Here is a 17852-nt window from a genome sequence, read left to right on the forward strand (position 1 = left end):
CACAGCTATGTGGCCCTTAGAGCTGGGCAGAGAGAAGGTTTATGCGATTTAAGAAGTCCTACCCTGTGCTCATTTTCATATTGCAGAGTGATGTAAATGCAGCCCTTGTGCACACACTGCACTTTGGGGTGGGCGCCAGAGGGGGCAGCTCACATTTAACTGTAGATGGGGAGCGCGTGTCTACCGCGCATGTCATCGCCTTCGCCCCGTGCTCCCGCTGACACGGCCTGCGTTGTCTGTAATCAGCGCTGGCACGGCTCCTTAGCTGCTTCACCCACTCACTCAGGCTTCTAAACATAGCTGGAAAGCCTTAGCTCAAGGTGCTCATGGTTGAATGGCTCAACTGACTGCATCTACTAGGTCCCAGTTTGGGATGTGCCACCCACTTGATCTCCTCAGGGAAACACATGCACCTGAAAGGCTCTTGGAAAGCCACCAGGAGGGGTGGATGCTGCAAACTGCTGTGGTGGGAGGGAGAAAAGCAGCAGCAAATGGTGAGCTAGAAGAGCCCTGGGAATCCTCTTCAGTAAACACAGGGCTTGAGGGGGCTGCAGCTCTGGGGGAAGGATGGCAAGGGTAAGTCCCATGTGTTGGGGATGCCCCTCATACGCAGCCCAAAAGTGTCCTGAGAGCCCTCAAACTGCAGCATTGAGGCTGCAAGGATGCACGTTGGGGTGGGCAGCCCCTCGCAGGCTGCCAAGCCCCCCTGGCAGCCAGGCACCTCCACGCGTGGATGTGGGAGCTTTGCTATAGGGGATGGGGCAGCTGCAAGAGTAAGAGCAGGGCAATCCAGGTAAAGCAGCATGCTAAGTGAAAAACAACTAATGACATCTTTTCATCCAAAAAGGTGATTTTTTTTTTTAATGGTATTCTTGTTCCTAGCTTGGACTTTTCTTTCTCAAAGAGAAGACAAACAGCTTAGTTATATCCAAACTTCTGCCACAGTTCTTTAAACCCTTTAATTGTTTCCAGCTCTTCTCTGGGCCAGTTCTCATTATAACTGTGAAATCACAGCAAAAAAACATGAGTATTATCTTTTGCAAGCAGTGGTATTTTAACCCTTCTGACACCTATTAAAACAGAGACTTTTCCTCCAGTTTCTGCCTCTGAGAGATGATAGCACTTCCCATACCAGTTTTTATTTCACAGTGTATCTGCCCATGTTTAATGTTTACAAGAAAAATCAGTACTCTTCAAAATGCAATATACCTCTTAGAAAAAAAAGAGCTAAATAAATTACAAAGTGGTGCTGTTTGGTGACCCAGTTCTGATGTGTAGTCACTAACCAATGACAAGACTTGCAGGTGTGCCAAGGGTACAGGGCTCAGAGCCGAAGTGCTCCAGCTCACATGCCCAGATGCCCCAGACTTTCACTGTAGCAGGGTGCTCAGACCCCTCTCAAGCCCAGGCCACATGTTAATCATCTGGGCCACAGTGATTACACAGACAAGCTTTTTGGTGACAAACACTTACCATAAGCCTCCCTGCAGGCTGGCCGAGATGCTGCTGCTCCAGGGTGGTTTTGCAAGTCTCTGCTCCCAGTTGTCCTGCAAATGTCACACCAATGGCAGACAGCAGGTTTTCTACTATACACCTGCAAAATACCTAATGTTTTTACACAAACATCACAAGAGAATCCAAGGCTGAGTCAGTACTGTCCTTTATATAGTGCAGTAACTAGAGTATGGGCTGAACCACCTAACTCTTAATGGTTTTTAGCTTTGATGTTAATCACCTGTGCATAACTAGAAACTCAGACAGGTGCTGAGCTCTGGGGACACAGGTGGAACTGAGCTCTGAAACTCCCCGTATGATTCCCCATCAAAACATCCTTGGAACTGTTTTTCTTTTCGGGGGGGGGGGGGGTTTACTCTGACAACCATAGACAGATAGTTATATCTAATCCCAAATTGTGATTTTCAAATAGCTAGTCAAATAATTGCTGCTGATACTTAGCCTCTTCTTAAGTATATGTCATCTCTCTCCTTGTGTTGGCCCTATACTATTTAGCCTTCAGTGCCATGCTGCAGAATAGATCTTGACAGCAGCTATAATAAATGGACTCATCTCGGGTCATGTACTGCTTAGCAGGGTTTATCTGACATTTAATTCATCAGACTTTCACGTAGAGTTAAGTGAGCTAGGGTAGAATTTCTGTCATGTGATGGGATTTAAGTGCACAAAATCCATGTAATGCAGAACAGCAAAGCTGATCTTAATCGAGTCTCCCCCAAAATTGTGGGCTGTTCAGCTTTGGGCTTCTAGCTCAGATCCATCACTAATTAAATAATGGAAAACTCTTTGCACAGCAAAATGGGGAAGATCATCTTTATCAGTAAGATAAGGTTGTCCATGAATTTCAGTAACATCTCTTTGCCCATTTCTCTTGGTAATAGGAAACATTCAGGATATGGGAGCAGTGGTCTTGGAAAAGGTGTTATAGGTAGCTGTGAAAATAAATAGGTCAAGTGAAGCCAACTGGGAGTGTGTATTAATGAATTTAATTGCCTGATTTCAGGGATCTGATTTTCAGATCCCCTGGGGTATTCTTAGTCATCTCGCTCCAGAGATGAGGGAGGCTGAGGAGATGAGTCTCCTAACTTAAAGGCATTCGGTGAAATCCATCTCATCTCACTTTAAATATCTAAAAGCCAAATGTTCAGGTTCAAGCTAGTCTCAATGCTCCCCGTATAGTCACTGTCTTTGACACCTATTTTGTCAAAGACAGACCAGTGACTGCTTGTCTGCTGGAGGTGCCCTTTTCTCCTCACTGACCGAATGCTGGGAGCCTAGACCACTAACTAAGATGCAGACTACCTGTTGTTAGACGTGCAGAGTTTGGGCGATGATTCCCTCCTGGAGGGTGCCATTTTCTGAAGGATCTTCTGGCCTTTCTTGACTCTACTGTCCACCCAAAGAACATTGCAGGAGCGTGTATTTGTCGTGAACTCCTCCGGAGATGTATTCTATGCAAGCCTCCATGCATTAGGGGTGCTCTGTGCGTCTTGCTGCTATCCCTCAGTCTCTGGTCAACCAGGTGTTCGTAAGTTTTTCCTATGTTCTTTTTTTCTTAGTGTTTCTGGATTTAGTTCCACATCATTACAACTGTCTCATCTCCTGTGGCTAATTTAAACGCTTATCTCCCCTTATTTTACATATTATCTCTTCCATACATGTTCTACTCTACTTCCCTGGTTGTATTTATAATACATACCTACCTCTTTCAAATGTAATCATGCTTGGGTTGACCATTTCTCTTATTTTTGACATTTCCAGATCAAGTCCAGGGTAAAATCCTATATTTTAGGCCTCAAGAAACGTCCATGGACAATATTTGGAATTTGCACGAGTGGCGTCCTTTCCGCCATTTCTGTAACAATGGTGATCTCTACCATCATGTACTGGAAAAGTGTGAAAAGATCCAGGCTCCACCCGCAGGGCAAAATCCGCAAAATTATACGGGGACCTCCAAGACGCCCAGTGTGCTCAGCTGCAAAGTGAACTGTTCATTCATTTGTCCTTAATATGCCATACGTAGCTTATGTTAGTGCTTATTTCTTTTATTATAAAAGCAAAGCTCTTCAGCTCTGCTCACGTCCCCCACGTCGAAGAGTTTTGTTATGTCTGTAAAAGAGTACTTGAAAACAGAATGCAGCACAGACCTGCTAACTACTTGTTTGTACAATGTAATTTAAAAAGCAAAGTTTTCTCAAAATCTTTTCAATGCTAAATTCAGTAGCAGTCCTATAAACTGCATCTTTGTATCACCTGCAGCTGGTTTTGAAAGATCATTTTCTATTCATAAAATTCTATTTCAACACAATAGTTCAGCACTATTGTTCTTTGGAAATTAATTCTGAAATGTATTATAACAATGCAGCTGGAGATCCTAGTGCCAATTATTTTCTTGCTCAGGCAAGTTAAACAAATACTATGGTGATACGCAGCAATCTGTCCTAATTTGGCAGTAAGATGCCTGTAAGCTTTCATTTTTGACAGTCATTTGACAATACTGTAACGTTTGCCCAGGCTGCTGCTGTATCTAAATTATCCAAACCCAAATCGGTAGTTTGACTCTCACTTCTTTTTTAGAGACAACTTCTATTAGCCAACCCTGCCTGTTACATATTTTGGACAAATGAAATTTCTGGGTCACTGTCTGTCCCGTAGCGTAAGTCACATGTTTTCTTTGTACTCTTTTACAGACTCTTCACAAAGGGCCTATGGCCGCCTTTTTGATGCAAACTAAAGATAACCCCATGAAAGCCTTAGGGGTGCTAGCTGGCGTCATGGGCATCATGGTGATGATAACGGTCATGATCTCCACCGCCATGTTCTGGCGCAATAAGCGGTCCAACAAAATCATGCCAGTGAGAAGGATCATAAAAAAGAGGCAGGCGCACCCGCCCAGGATGGTCCGGATGGAGTGGCTGAAGCTCAGGAGGCCCAGCAGCGCCGCCGAGAAGTTCATTGTCGAGGAAGACACCAGGAATGAGAACAGCAACAACAACGCCCAGGCCGGGTCTGCGCCGCCGCCTGCCCCCGGCCCACCGCCGCCGCCAACGCTCAGCTCCGTGGCGGCCGCCCCGGCCTGGCGCGTGCCCACTGTCTCTGGCTCCCTCACCCCCACGTTTATCAACAAGCAGAAGAGAAGAGGTCCAGGAGGTGCACACAGTGCCCTGGTCTCTGAGCTCAAAATGAAGTTTGAGAAGAGGAATGCAGCTCTCGGGGACCCACACATCTAGGAGACGCAGCCAGTGGTGGCTGTGTGTGGGTACATTTGTGTGCTGTGGTCTTCCCCATGTCGTCCAACACCCAGTGAGCTACGAGTGGCTCCTTGCCGCAATGACCGCCCTTCACCTTGTGCAAGTACCGTGTGCCGCGGAGCCATCCCACCATGGCCAACGTTGCGACCGCGGTTCCTGCAGGTTGTGTGTCCTCCCTGTGGCCATGTCACCAGGGCACTAAGTACCGGGGTTTCACCCAGAGTGTCCTAAAGTGACCGGTGCTTTAGGTTGCCTCCGTTTTGGAGTCCTGGTTTTTGGACAGTGGCGCCCTGCAGTCAGGGCACTTCCTGGTGCCAGATCTCACCTGGCCCGGCAGATGGGCTTGAGGTGCCTATAAACCGATCACTTCCAGTGACCATCTGTGGCGAGAGCATTGCCCGTCAGAGAGGGTACGGCGTTTTTTGTGCGTAGATAGCTCATCGGTGGGTTGCTCGTATCAGTTGTCCTAGGTGCACTGCGTCCTTCGCAACACCCAGCAGTGCAGTGTGCATGTGGCTGAAGGTGAGCTGGCACTGAAAAGTTTCTCATTCCCTGCAGCGTTTGCTGGATTTTTTCAGCATACATTGACGTGATGCTCTCTGCTTTGGTGCTAGACATGCCTGCTAATGAGAGAGCGGAAGGCCGCCCTGGTCTTTTATAGCCCAGCTGGGGCAGGATGCAAGTGTGGAAATTCAGTAACGGCGCTCGCGCGACGCTGCCTCCTTCCCGCACTGCAGCCCCTAACGAGGGGGAGGCCAGCAGGAGAGAGGCATGATTAAAGCAGCAGGGAAGGCAAGGTAAAACTGCGAGAAAAAGTGATATGTGAAAAATACAGACAAGTGCTGGAGACTCAAATATGTTGGTCAGGAAAGTGTCGGGGAAGATTATTTGTTTCTGTAGACTCCTGGCAGGAGGTGCTGGGGAAAGTATTTCATCACCTCTCCTGGCTTACCCTAGGGACTGGCAGGTACAAAATGAGATTCCCTTAAAATATTCTGGTTTGTAGTCTCAATATTTTTGGCTGAATTATGCAACAGTTAAGCAGGGAGAGGGCCTGTGGTTTTTGGAGACCATTTTTTCCCTGTTACGTGGCAGTAAGGTGACTCAAGGCAGAGCATCTTTCTCGCTGGATCTGCTACACAGTTGTGCTCGTGTTCGTTTTGGGGACTTCTTTTCCTCGGGCAGGGAGGGCCATCTCGACGCCTTGGCACCCTTGCTGGGGGGTGTATAAAACATCAGCCTGGTTTCTGGCTGATGGAAGCAGGTGAGAGCTTGACTCAGCGGCTGGGGCCGGCTGTTCCCATCTCCTGGCAGAGGTGGCGAGCGGTGGCCGGCTGGGGGGGGCGTTTCTGGGAGCTGCGTTCATTGAGGAGTGTCATCAAGACTCTTCTTCAGCTGCTTTCTGTTGTCATTTCAGCCAGCCCAGCAGCTCCTGCCAGGGCTTCTTGCTCCTCTTAACCCATTACCTGGCCTTCTGGCCTGGCCACGGGGACCCCGCACCCTCCCTCCACCCCGGCTGCCCTTTTGCAGCAGCTGCTTCCCGGCTTCTCCTGCACCATCGCCTGATGCCGTTGTGGTGCTGCTGGGAGCCGTCGCACCCTCGCAGGGCTTCACAGTTGCCTCCTGGACAAGCAGGAGTTAGGAACAAGCCGTGGCCCTCCAGCTCCGGCTGACTTCATCCTTCCCCCTTAAGGCCTATACGTACGTACACTGTATATATATATGTATGTATGCGTGTATCTATCTATCTATCTCAGGCCTCGCTTCCCTTCATTTGCACCATGACTTCATCAGCTTAGGGGAAAGCTGGTTGAAAGAGAAATTAGTCAACTTACGGGGAAAATCCTGTATTTTTTTTACTTTAATTCAGTGTTACCTGTTGGTTTCCCAGAGGCAGAGGGTGAGCTGGTCGAGACGCGTGGCGGCAGGGCTGTGCCGGTGCTGCGGGAGCCCCGAGCTCCTCCCAGACGCGCCGCTCCCGGGCTCCTGCTGCACGTGGGCCAGGAGCGGAGCCGCGGAGCGCCGAGGAGCAGCGACCCGGGCGTTTTTGTGGGGGGGGCGACAAAGCGCCCCACGCACGAGCGTCCCTCAGATTGGGACTGCGCAGGGGAGCAGGCAGCTATAAAATTCGTCTTTAAAGACGCGTGATGCCCGGCGCTGGGCTGAACGGCAGCAGTTTCCTGGCGGGGTCGTAAGGGAGAGGCTGAGCCGGCAGCAAACTGGGCAAGTTGCTGCTTGTGCATTTTCCCATCGCGGGCGCGCTGGTGCTTTGCTCGCCTGCCGCCGCCGCTTTTCCTGCTGTTTCTCTCCTGTCCTCCTGCGCCGGCAGCGCACGCCGTATTCCCGCTCCTCGGGCCGAGCGCCCCGCAGCGCGCAGGCGCCCGTGCCGCCGCGCCGGCCCGTCGCCCCAGCGCGCTCCTGGCACCGGTCGTGTCCGAATCGATTTCTACCGAGCTTCCTGAGGAACCAAAACTTGTCGTTAACCTCCGTGCTGCTACTTTCCTGGTGGTGTATCAAAGCCAGTATTTAATGTTCGTTCTCAAATGAGGAAAGCCTATAAGGACTGCTCCATTAGGTGAGATTTAACAGGAGTTATAGGCTTATAGTCTTAGAGATGTATTTAAGAGGGAATAAAGATGTTTTATTACTATGTTGTGAGACTTTTTTCCCAGTTTTTCTGTGTTTCAACTTCAGGGGGTTTTAATAAATAAAGAAAAAAAAATCTGTCAATATTGCTAACGCTGACGTGGCGTATTTCTGCTGACAGTGACGTCTCTCCGGTTGCTCTAAGCGGATGAGACACGGGGGCGGCCCCGGTGGCAGGAGAGGAGGGAGCAGAAAGCTTCTCTTGCGAGGGCAGTTCACATGCACATTTACAAATTGCCTTCATAACCGTAAGCGTGATACTGATGCATTTTTTTTTTTGCGCCGCTGATGCTCTCTGGGTCCGTTACTTACCGTCTGCTGACGTGGTGCACGCGCAGCGGCTGCTCCGCCGTTCCCTGGGGCGGCGGTGGGGGAGCCGCCGCCGAGGCGGGACGAGGTTGGGGCTGCAGCCCCCGAGGCCCAGCTTGTCTCTGCCCCCCAGCGCGAGCCGCTGCTCGCCGGCCTGCGCCCTCGGTCGGCCGCGTGGCCCGATTTCTGCTGGGGGCTCTGGCGTGAGGCTGCGTAACGGTGGGAGATCATCAGCCTCCCCACACACATGCTTTTGACATTTCGTCTCAAAGTCCTTTTCCAGCCAGAGACACCAGCCTGCTTAAGTGAGCTTATGCTTGTTTTCTTAAGAAGATTTTATTTAATTAACTTTTTAAAAATTTACAGAGCAAATGCAAGGTTATAAAGTGTCAAGTTTTTTTTTTTTTTTTTTTTTTTTTTTTTAATGGTTGTATTTGTGCATACAGAGGCAAGAAACTACTACAGGTGTGGTTTGGACAGTGTAACGCAGACAGCCCTGCAGAGAGGTGCCCTGACCGGTGCTGGCCCCCGGCAGCCGGCGCTGGTGCCACGGCGGTGTCGCGGAGCCGGCCGCGGCGTGCCAGCCGCGCGGAGCGCCCTCGGTGCGGGCCCCGGGGCCGCCCGCGCTGAGCCCGGCCAGGCTGGCGCCCTATGCGCTCCCGCGGGCAGCCTCCAGCGCAGTTTTTAACCGCAGACGCATAGAAATAAAGGAGCGGCTGCACCTTCTGAAAATTGGTCGTTTATTATTTTAACACTAAGAATTGCTTGCAAGGGTGTGAATGCCAGTGGAAGTCAGCACAGGCAAAACACGCAGCTGGGCTAAAGCGCTGTGCGCGGAGGAGGGACGCGGGAGGAGGGGGTGCAGGTCGGACGCACGGAAACAGCACGGAAATAAATAGGGACGTCTAGCTTGTGCCACCAAAACGCACCTAGCAAGCCACACTGCTACAAAGCAAAACCTCACGTTAGGCTTTATCGCTGCTTAAAGCTGAGGCGTCTGCTCGGGTTGGCTGTTGCTGACGGCAGCACGTGGTGACCAGGCTTGCGGGGCCCTGGCCGCCCGCTGTGGTGGCGCTGCAAAGCGTGAGCCGCTCCGAGAGCAGTGGCCTGGTGCTTTCACAGGCTTTTTCCCACCCTTTTTTTAAATTCCTTTTTTGTTTTTTGCTTCTAAAGAGAGATACAGAGATTCTTTTACTCAGTGACTGCATGGTTTATTTATTTTTTTTTTTAATGCACACACGTGTATGGAGCAGTCACTGCAAAAAAAGAAATCTCACAAACACTTGAATGTTATTAGAAAATATATACTTATATACCGAAAAATATTTGTAATCATCTGTCTGAGCTTGAGAAATATTTTAGAGCCCTTAATGTTAATTGGCTGCTTAAATCTGACAAAAAAAAAAAAAAAAAAAAAACAGTAACCCTCCCCAGAGCTGTAGTCCTGGTGATGCTGAGTAGTGTGTGCACACGCGCGTGTGTGTGTGTGTGTGTGTACACACACACACACACCTCTACTTACAGATAGATGGATTGATATCGTGAGCCCTGCAGTCCCCGCAGCAGCAGGGCGCGTGGCCGGCGGGGCTAGTAGAGGTCAGCGCTGTTCCTGTGGCCGGGCCGGGCCTTGCCGGGGCGCTCGGGCTCCTCGCGCGCCCGGGGCGGGTGCTTGCCGGTGCCGGCGGCGGGGCCGGCGCCGGAGCCGGGGCGGCAGAGCCCCTCCTCGCTGCCGGCAGGCAGGCTGTCGAGGCTGCTGTCGCGGCCGCCCCGCGGCGCCCGGTCCCCGCGGCGGCCCCGGCGGCAGGGCGCCAGCCCGCGGGCCAGGCAGCCGGGCCGGGCCTCGGCGGTGCAGGCGTACATGCCGGCGGGCACCGCCAGCACCATGGCGCAGACGATGACCACGATGTGGATGAGCTTCTCCCGCTGCTCCAGCTGGCTGACGTCGCTGCCCGTGACGAAGACGACGCACTGGCCCTTGCGGGGCACCTGGTCGCGCACGGCCACGCACACCTCGTACTTGGTGGCGGGCAGCAGGTCGCCCACGGAGTAGGTGTGGATGCCGGGGCCCACGGAGACCGTGTCCTTGCGGGCGGCATCGTAGCGGCCCAGGTGCAGCGTGTACCAGGTGTCGCCGGGCTCGGCGGCCGCCGCGCGCCACTCCAGCGTGATGCCGTACACCGTCTGCTTGGCGATGCGCACCTCCACATGGGCGCCACTCTCGGCACCGCCGGGCCCCGGGGGCCCCACCGTGGCGGCGGCGGTGGCAGTGGTGCCGGCGGCGGCTGGCGGCGCCCCGACCTGCAGCGCGATGGCGACGGAGGCGTTGCCCAGGAAGTTGGCGGCGGCGCAGGTATAGCTGCCGGCGTCGGCGGGCCGGGCGGCCGGGATGCGCAGCTCCGAGCGCACCGTCTCCTCGCCCACCAGCTGCGTGGACACTGCAGCAGGGGGGGGGGGTCAGCACCTGCCACCCCCCCCCACCCCCGCCGCCAGCACAGCCAAGGGGCTGCCGCCGGCCTCTGCCCACCACGGGCAGCATGTTGAGCGCAGCGTGACTCGTGGGGTGCCAGGGTGCCGCTCTGGCCACAAGCCCCAGTTGCCATCAGAGCCACGCACGGGAACCGGTTCACTCTCAGCAGGCTCCGGTCCGGGGGCCGGGGCGAGGTGACAAGGGGCTGTTGGCCCCGAGACGACCCGCAATTTTGAGCCACATATGAAGGCACCCTGGCAGCCATCCGCATCAGGACACAGGGCCAGAAAAAGCCTGTATGTGATCGGCTCAGGCCGTGGCTGGGGAAATACGCACGCGGGCTGCTGAACACCGAGAGCAGAGCAAGCGCGAGGTGCCTGGCTAAAGCTGCCCTGCGCAAGGAGCGGGCACGTGGGCAGCGCTGCGCTCGGGCGCCTTGCCCTGGGGAGCAGCGCAGCCCGGCCCGCCGGCGGCTCCGGTGCAGAAGGACAGAACCGCGCTGGGGGCCGGTAAGGGCCTGCCGGAGGGAAAGGGCCTGGTATCACGCAGCCCCGATGAACCACATCATAGGTAACCGCCGGGGTTTCCTGCAGACTGGCAGTACCTATGGGTGGCTGCAGAACGGCCGAGTGGATGCTGTCAGGCCCCAGGGCTTTGGGGGCTCCGTGGCTTGGATTGTTCTTGAGAAAGATACAGGGGAATAGTACAGCAGTACACACGCATTGGGGTGTGCATGCTCACACACACACACAGTACATTCATAAAGGCACACGCGCGCACACACACACACACACACAAATATATACATAAACACACAAGCATGCATGCGCACATGCGCGCACACGCGCACACACACACACACACACTATATATGTGTGTATGTGTGTGTATATATATATACACACACATGCTTGTGCATGCATGTGTATGCACACACACACATGCTGAGCTGCACCTAAATTATTTGTATACAATACATAACTATTTACACACTTATCCATATATGTATATATATTAAACAAAAATACCACATTTATTATAACACACACACACACGTATGTACATATATATATATGTATATGTATATATATATATATAAAATATATACGTATTATTAATAGTTCTTGCATCATGTATTACGCTGAAGGAGCTACTAATAAAAAGCCACACATCATAACTACATAAAAAAAGTGAGGCCCTGCTCCTTCAGTGTTTGCCCAAGCCCCTTCTTGAACCAGCTCTTCCCAGGCCAGTCAAGGAGCTCAGACAGGCCACATGGGAAAGGTTGTTTGGGTTATTGTAACACTCAACTGTAATGCTCCAGACAGCCTGGGAATTTGTGTGGTGAGCTAGCCTGAAGGCCTGCATACTTAGAATAGCAAAACATAAATTAAAAAATAATATGGCTGTGCTTACCATTAAATGCCCTTAAAAGTTTGAGTGCGTAGGTCCACCAGACAGCTGGAGAAGGGCTGGCTTGCACATAGCAGGTCAGGGTGACGTTCAGCCCCACGGGGACTGTCAGGTTGGTGTCAAGGGCTGAGGTGAGCGGCTTCATGCAGCTGTTGAGCTCTACTTCATGGAAGAACTTCCCTGCCCTGAATTTCGGGCTTGAACAAGTTAAATAAGAATTCATCAGAATAATAGGTGGGCCAATGGATTTGATAAACTGGACAAATCCCCTCAAGCGACAGTCACAAATCCATGGGTTGTCATGAAGGGCCAGGACAGCATTGGCAGTATGGTCCATTCTCCCTCCTGCCTGCTGGCTCCTCTGGTAGATGGGCCAGCTGGAGAAGACATCCCTGGAAATTACAGTAAGCTGATTTGAGGATAGATCTAAATAGGTCAGGTTGGCCAGATACCTGAGTGCGTGTTCAGGAAGGACATCCAGCCGGTTGTGCTTCAGATCCAGGATTTTCAGAGCTGGGGTGTCTTGAAATGCTGTCCATGGCACTGAGCTTAATTTGTTTCCTTGCAACCGGAGCTCCTTCAAGGCCTGTAGATCTTCTAGGCTCTTCAGGTGCATAACCGTGATGTTGTTAAAATTGAGCCAAAGGTACTCCAAGGCACTGACATTTGAAAACGAACCGCGAGGCAATTCTGTTAGGTGAGAGTTTTCTATTCTAATTTTTCTGATGTCTTGAGGTATGTTTTCAGGGATCTTTGTCAGCAGTGCAGACATGCAGAGCAAATTCCTGAAGAGGAAACCAGAAATTTCACCAAGTCACACACAGTGGTCATGGCTAACAAATCAGTTCTTGGTACAGTTCAACTGGCATTCAAAGACCTGTAAGGTACTACATATAGGGCAATGCATTCTCAACAATACATCCTCCAATCTGTTTTTACATGCAGTTTTCCCACAAAGAATGCAATTAATGCATAAAAATTAGTACATATGCAACTACATAACTGAGAAATCTTATTATATGCTCAAGCTAATAATATACAAGTATTAGAGGCAGCATACCATGCAGCCATCTGCTTGGTTTTAGTTCTCACAGCAGTAGTGAATCTATATGGGGAATTTCCAAAGGGTTTCACTGAGGCTAGGACTAGGTATCTAGCTTTCTTACCTTCCAAAATTGTCTTTAGAACAAGAGCATCCAGCGACACAAGATGAAAGAGATGATGGGTTTATCTTGTGAAAGGCCAGAAGAAGAAGAAAAATGTGAAAAATACGGCCCATATTCTCCTTTAAGAAAGCACTGTGCGGGTTTTGCTCCAAACATGCCCACAGCCTCCAAGGAGCAAATCCTATTAGCTGTAATCTTCCCTGACGCAGAAATAAATCCTGCCAGGGACCAGACCCTAAAAAAAAAGCATGTAATATGGTTCGTAGCCTGTGCCAAGGTGCTAAAAATCACCTCTGGGACCACTCTTCGTATTTATTCTTTAGCCATAGAGGTTTTGACCAAAAAGTGTTCATTTGGACATTAATACCTAAATGGGTACCTGGAGCCAAAAGTACTTCTGTTACCAAGCATACACAAGTAGTCAGCACATCTACATGCTATTTTTTTTCAATAGATCTCACGCAAGCTCCAATATTTCAATGGCATTCCTAAAAATAGAAAACCTAAGGGCCAGACTTCACGGCTATAATTTGGCTTTTGATAGTACCTTATTTCATCATCAGTCCCCAAAAATGACTACAGCCATTTGCAGGGTGTACTATTAAACATGGTGAGCAAGACCCTTATTCGTAAAACTTTTAGTCAGTGCAGTAGAGAACACACTTCTTTTTTTTTGGGGGGGGGGCGCTTTTTAGCTATCCCCACTCTCAAGTGATGATTCAAAAAACAACAACATAGTTGTAGCCTGTTCTGTTTGGCCTCCTCTAGAAAAAGCATATTTTTTGAAGTTCATATCTATGATTTAAACATAAAATATCAGTGCTATTTCATCCTTTTAAGTTGTCTGGATTCTTCTGCAAGATGTATGCCTAATGCCCTTCAGCCACTTTGAAAAATTCAGTTTAGATTTCTTAATTTCATGAGAAGGTATTTGGAGTACCTAGTTTTTTTTTTTGTTTGTTTGTTTGTTTGTTTGTTTTGTTTTTTGGTTTTTTTTTTTCCCTCCCCAGAAACAGCAGTTTTCACTTGTAATTTCGGGTGACAAGGTGTTCTTCTGGGGCCATCTAGCGTGCAGGGGTTTTATTACAGCCTGCTGAAGGCGTCACACCGCCGGAAAAAGGGCTTAACCTCATTGCCAATAAGTGTGAAGCTGGGTCACAAATCAAGATTAGCCTGAACCTACTTAACCTCTAACCTACACGACCAGGATAGAAAAATATTTATAGCATCCTGTGACAGCTTAACACTATACATGGCTTCCAGGCACGGGGCAATAACGTGGCCAGTGTAATCACTGAAGATATAGGATGGCGGTTGCAACTTTTAAATGAGCGAGTGCTTCGATTTCAGCAGTGGCAGGAACAGCAACAAAATGAACTAGGGGAGACCCGATCTCCCCCCTGGACAATTTCTTGATTGCCTCCAGGATCCTGGCAATAGGCTGGGCCGTGTCACCTGCCATTGGCGTCCCTCCTACAGGGCCTGGAGGGAGGGTCCAAAAGTACTTTGTAATTAATGATACTCTGCTCTTTTTCAAGAAAGACCTTTTTGAACACATGAATTATTAAGTATTAATGGATTTATAGACAGAGTACAAAAACTATTGATTTTTTTTTCCCCTCATGTGTATTATTTTTGGCCACGCTACAGGGGTATCATAATGCCCAATGTCCTGAAATGCAGCAAGTAAAATTTTAATCACACTTTTCTGATAGAAAGAAATGCATTAAATTGAATAAGTTGGTTGATTAGCAAAAAGAGAATTGCAGTTGTTTTGGTCTCATCTTCCACATGAGCTCTACTCCCAGTCCCGCCCATCTTCCACAAGGCTGGAAAAGAACCTTACAAGGAGTGGTCTGAAAGAAAAGTCTCTTACAGTGAGAGTCTGAGAAGAAAAGAAAAATAAAAAAAATCCCCTAACAGCATTAGCTGCAGCCTTGCTGTTTACGCTCTACACCTACAGGACTGGGGTTCTGTCGTCTCTTCAATTCAGCTCAGTTTATGCCTGCTTGTAAATTTAATGGTCACTTTTGTGACAGCAGATGTCCACTCAGTTCAGCTGCTCTTTAATGTCATGTGGCATCTTGGCTGAAGCCAAAATGCAGAACAAGCTGTCTAAAACCCAAGCTGTCAAAATAAATTTCCATAGAGATATTATCCACTAATCTATGGGAAGTGGAATTTAAAAGATCACACATTGCCAAAGCAAACGCCAAAAGGGAGCAGCACACACTGTGTGCTCTGAGCAATGGGGAGAGATTCAAACTCCTCCAGCTTGAAACAACGAGCACTCACAGGTCTGTAAGAAATCAAGTCCAGGCTGCTAATTGAGATTTGCCATGCACATACCAGAGCTATCACCATCTAAAATCCTTGCTACAGAGGCTATATGAGGTGAAGGCTGGGGTAGGGCCTAATAGTTCAGCTATGATGTGTGTAACACCAAACAGTGCAGGACTGATAAAAGCAGCTTTGATATAAAGAATAAGGTGAAGTGAAAAGGAAAGGAAAATTAGCTACAGAGGCTGCGACTTCTCCAGGAAAGACTGCTCAGGATGACGACGGGTGATGCAACTCCATGTCATCATCAAGGCACAACATGTGCCTAAAGTTGCTCACAAAGCCAACACCCAGGAAAGGACGAGGTGAAGGAAACATAACCTTTCCCAGCAAAGCAACACACCAGCTACACGAATGTCTTCAACAGTCCTCAAATGTGTTGGTTGCACGTGTCGAATGGTCCTTGTCAACAGGAGGCTGTTAGCAGTTGCATGTGAGGGTTTCGTCTGGGCGCTGCTGTCAGGGGAGGCGCTGACACGTGGGACCAGCTGATGTGCAGCACCGGCTTGATCTGCAGGTTGTGCAAACATGCACGGCCTCGGGGCCAAAGGCAGGCTCAGTCTCTGACGCCACTGCGAAGGCCACCGCTCCTGGCCTCTCCAGCAGCTTAGAGCAAGGCCTGCAAGACTTCTCTTTCACAGTAGCAGCTGTACAAGCCTGCAGCTCTCTTCCCATCGCCCCAGCCAGGTGCCTCCACGGTCCTGCAGCTCCAGCCCAGCGTGTGTTCGGCCATGGCGAGGCCAGGAGGACATCAGCAAGTAACGTATGAAACTCGGTAGAGGCACAACACCTTCCTCCCCTGGCCACGGTTGAGCAGAAGGCAACAGTATTCCCTCCAGCTGGTCTCTCACGCCCGGGGGCCTGTGCACTCATTTCTCAACAGTTTGACTTTCGTCGGCGATTTTAAAATACTTTTTTTCATTTTGACTCAAAGGAGAGTAAATTGGGGGCAATTCTTTTGCTCTGTTCTGGGCAACAATCTGTTTTCTTCTGACAGACTTTGAAGCTGATGCAGCTCCCACTGAGCCACATATTACTTTAGCCCTGAATGATGTTTAAAGACATCCTGAAGCTTGCTAGATATTCCCAGAGCACGGCTGATATTGAGGCACTTTGATGTCAATTTTCAGGGGCTTTTTAACCTTTAGGTTTTATTTTACCATTTGAACACTTTCAAAATCATTCTTCAATGATGTCTTCAATTCTTCAATTCATTTTTGAAAATGTATTGAAAAATGTTTTACTCTCCTTTCTTGACATTTTTCAGTTCCTCTCTGTTTTCTTTTCACAAGTCTTTTTTTATATATATGCACATGAACACTTTTATGTCCTGCATTTTCCAGTCATTTACAGACCTTTTAGACTAGTCTCTCTGGGCAGACAGAAATAAATGTGAGAGTGAATGCATCTAACAACATTACAGCCCTTCCAACATGTTTAAATCACATTTTGGAAATAAAGTGTTTATCAGCCTGGACAATACTTTGCATCCATGGAATTTGTTTTATACATATATTCAGTTAAAGTTATTTGAAAAAACTTCACAATTTAGAGTCCCTATTAGCTTATGTTTGAATCTATTACTTGTCAGATAATCTGAATACTTTTTTAGGATATTTAGAAAAACAGTTTTCAAAGCCTTAATCATTTTTTTTTACATTCCTTCTTGCACTTCAGCTACTTGCAACACACATTTTTAATCACTTTGGGCACATTGGTTCATTTATATTCTGCTCTCTTTCCCTGTTTTGATAGCTGTTTTTCTCCAGAGACTTTTTAACACATAACTCTAAAACAAAACCAGCACAGTTCAGAGAGCTATTTGGTTGCATTTTTAAAACACTATTACATTCTCTTTTTTTGACAATTTATCCTTAATTTTTTGGTTTTATACTGATCTGACTTCCCCAGTATCAAAAGATACCATGGAAGGAGGCATTTGTCTTTGCCGTAGCCCTTCGCTTCGGCAGCCCATCGAGGCGCCCCGGTTCTGCTCGCCGACACGCTCGGCCAGGCCCTGCTGGCCGTGGCGGGCAGCCAGCACAACCTCCTGCCTAATGCAAGCTGACAGTACCTATATTCCAGAGCACAATTAAAGTGATTCAAACCTAAGCTGAGAAGAAATCGAAAAATAGTTTTAAAGTGAGAAGAGAGTAGGGAATATCGTATCCCAGGAACTCCCAAAATATTTTTCTTTTTAAGCAGTGCCAACGCATATGAAATAAACCTGAAAAGGCAACTAATTGATCAAAATCTTATATAAAGGGCCTATTAACAGATGAAATATTATACAAATAGAAAGAAAATCAAAGATAACCAAAACGTCAAAAGACAGAGAAAAAATAAAGGGCTACTAATGTAGTAATTCCAAAACATGTTCAAGATTTTATAAATATGTTTAGGAGTGATTTCAGTTCTCACAGCATATGTGTGTCGTAGGATCGACTTTAACTAAGTAAGAAACTATGTCTCCAGGAATGAATGTTCTCCTTGCCTGAACTCTGAGTGTGCTCCATTCCAATGCCTTGCGACCAGAGAGCAAAGCTTGCTGGAGCTAACCCTGCTGAAGAAGGTGTCTAACTCCCCTTAGCTAACAAAAAAAAAAAAAGAAAAAAAAAGAAAAAAAGAAAGAAAAAAGAAAAGAAGAAAGAAGAAGAAAAAAAAAAGAAAATAAGAAAGTAAGTATCATCTGTCTTTTTACATTCCTCATATCACTGCAAATCTGACCCAAAGCCTAAAATTTCA

General features: G+C 48.7%; 2 protein-coding genes across 2 annotated transcripts in view; one reads left to right on the forward strand and one right to left on the reverse strand.

Moving 5' to 3' along the window:
• CDHR1 (cadherin related family member 1) overlaps positions 1-5313 on the forward strand; it is a 45742-nt gene extending 40429 nt beyond the window's left edge. Inside the window, exon 17 of the mRNA XM_062580001.1 lies at positions 4206-5313. Within this exon, the coding sequence (XP_062435985.1) occupies positions 4206-4745 (540 nt within the window). The 3' untranslated portion in view covers positions 4746-5313. The remainder of the gene's footprint in view (positions 1-4205) is intronic.
• A 3995-nt stretch (positions 5314-9308) lies between these two features.
• LRIT2 (leucine rich repeat, Ig-like and transmembrane domains 2) lies at positions 9309-12880 on the reverse strand. The gene is made up of 3 exons (XM_062580652.1): positions 12768-12880; positions 11605-12386; positions 9309-10156 (listed from the first exon to the last, which is right to left on the reverse strand). The coding sequence occupies exons 1-3, from the start codon at positions 12878-12880 to the stop codon at positions 9309-9311; spliced, it is 1743 nt and encodes a 580-aa protein (XP_062436636.1).
• Between the last annotated feature and the right edge of the window lie 4972 nt (positions 12881-17852).

This window comes from Rhea pennata, chromosome 7, assembly GCF_028389875.1.
Source record: "Rhea pennata isolate bPtePen1 chromosome 7, bPtePen1.pri, whole genome shotgun sequence".
In the NCBI taxonomy this organism is placed as follows: Eukaryota; Metazoa; Chordata; class Aves; order Rheiformes; family Rheidae; genus Rhea; species Rhea pennata.

Coding starts and splice junctions, on each gene's coding strand:
- LRIT2 (XM_062580652.1), bottom strand. CDS start 12,880: ATGGGCCGTATTTTTCACATTTTTCTTCTTCTTCTGGCCTTTCACAAG. Junction 12,387..12,767: donor TCTAAAGACAATTTTGGAAG/GTAAGAAAGCTA, acceptor TTTCCTCTTCAG/GAATTTGCTCTGCATGTCTG. Junction 10,157..11,604: donor ACTTTTAAGGGCATTTAATG/GTAAGCACAGCC, acceptor CCCCTGCTGCAG/TGTCCACGCAGCTGGTGGGC.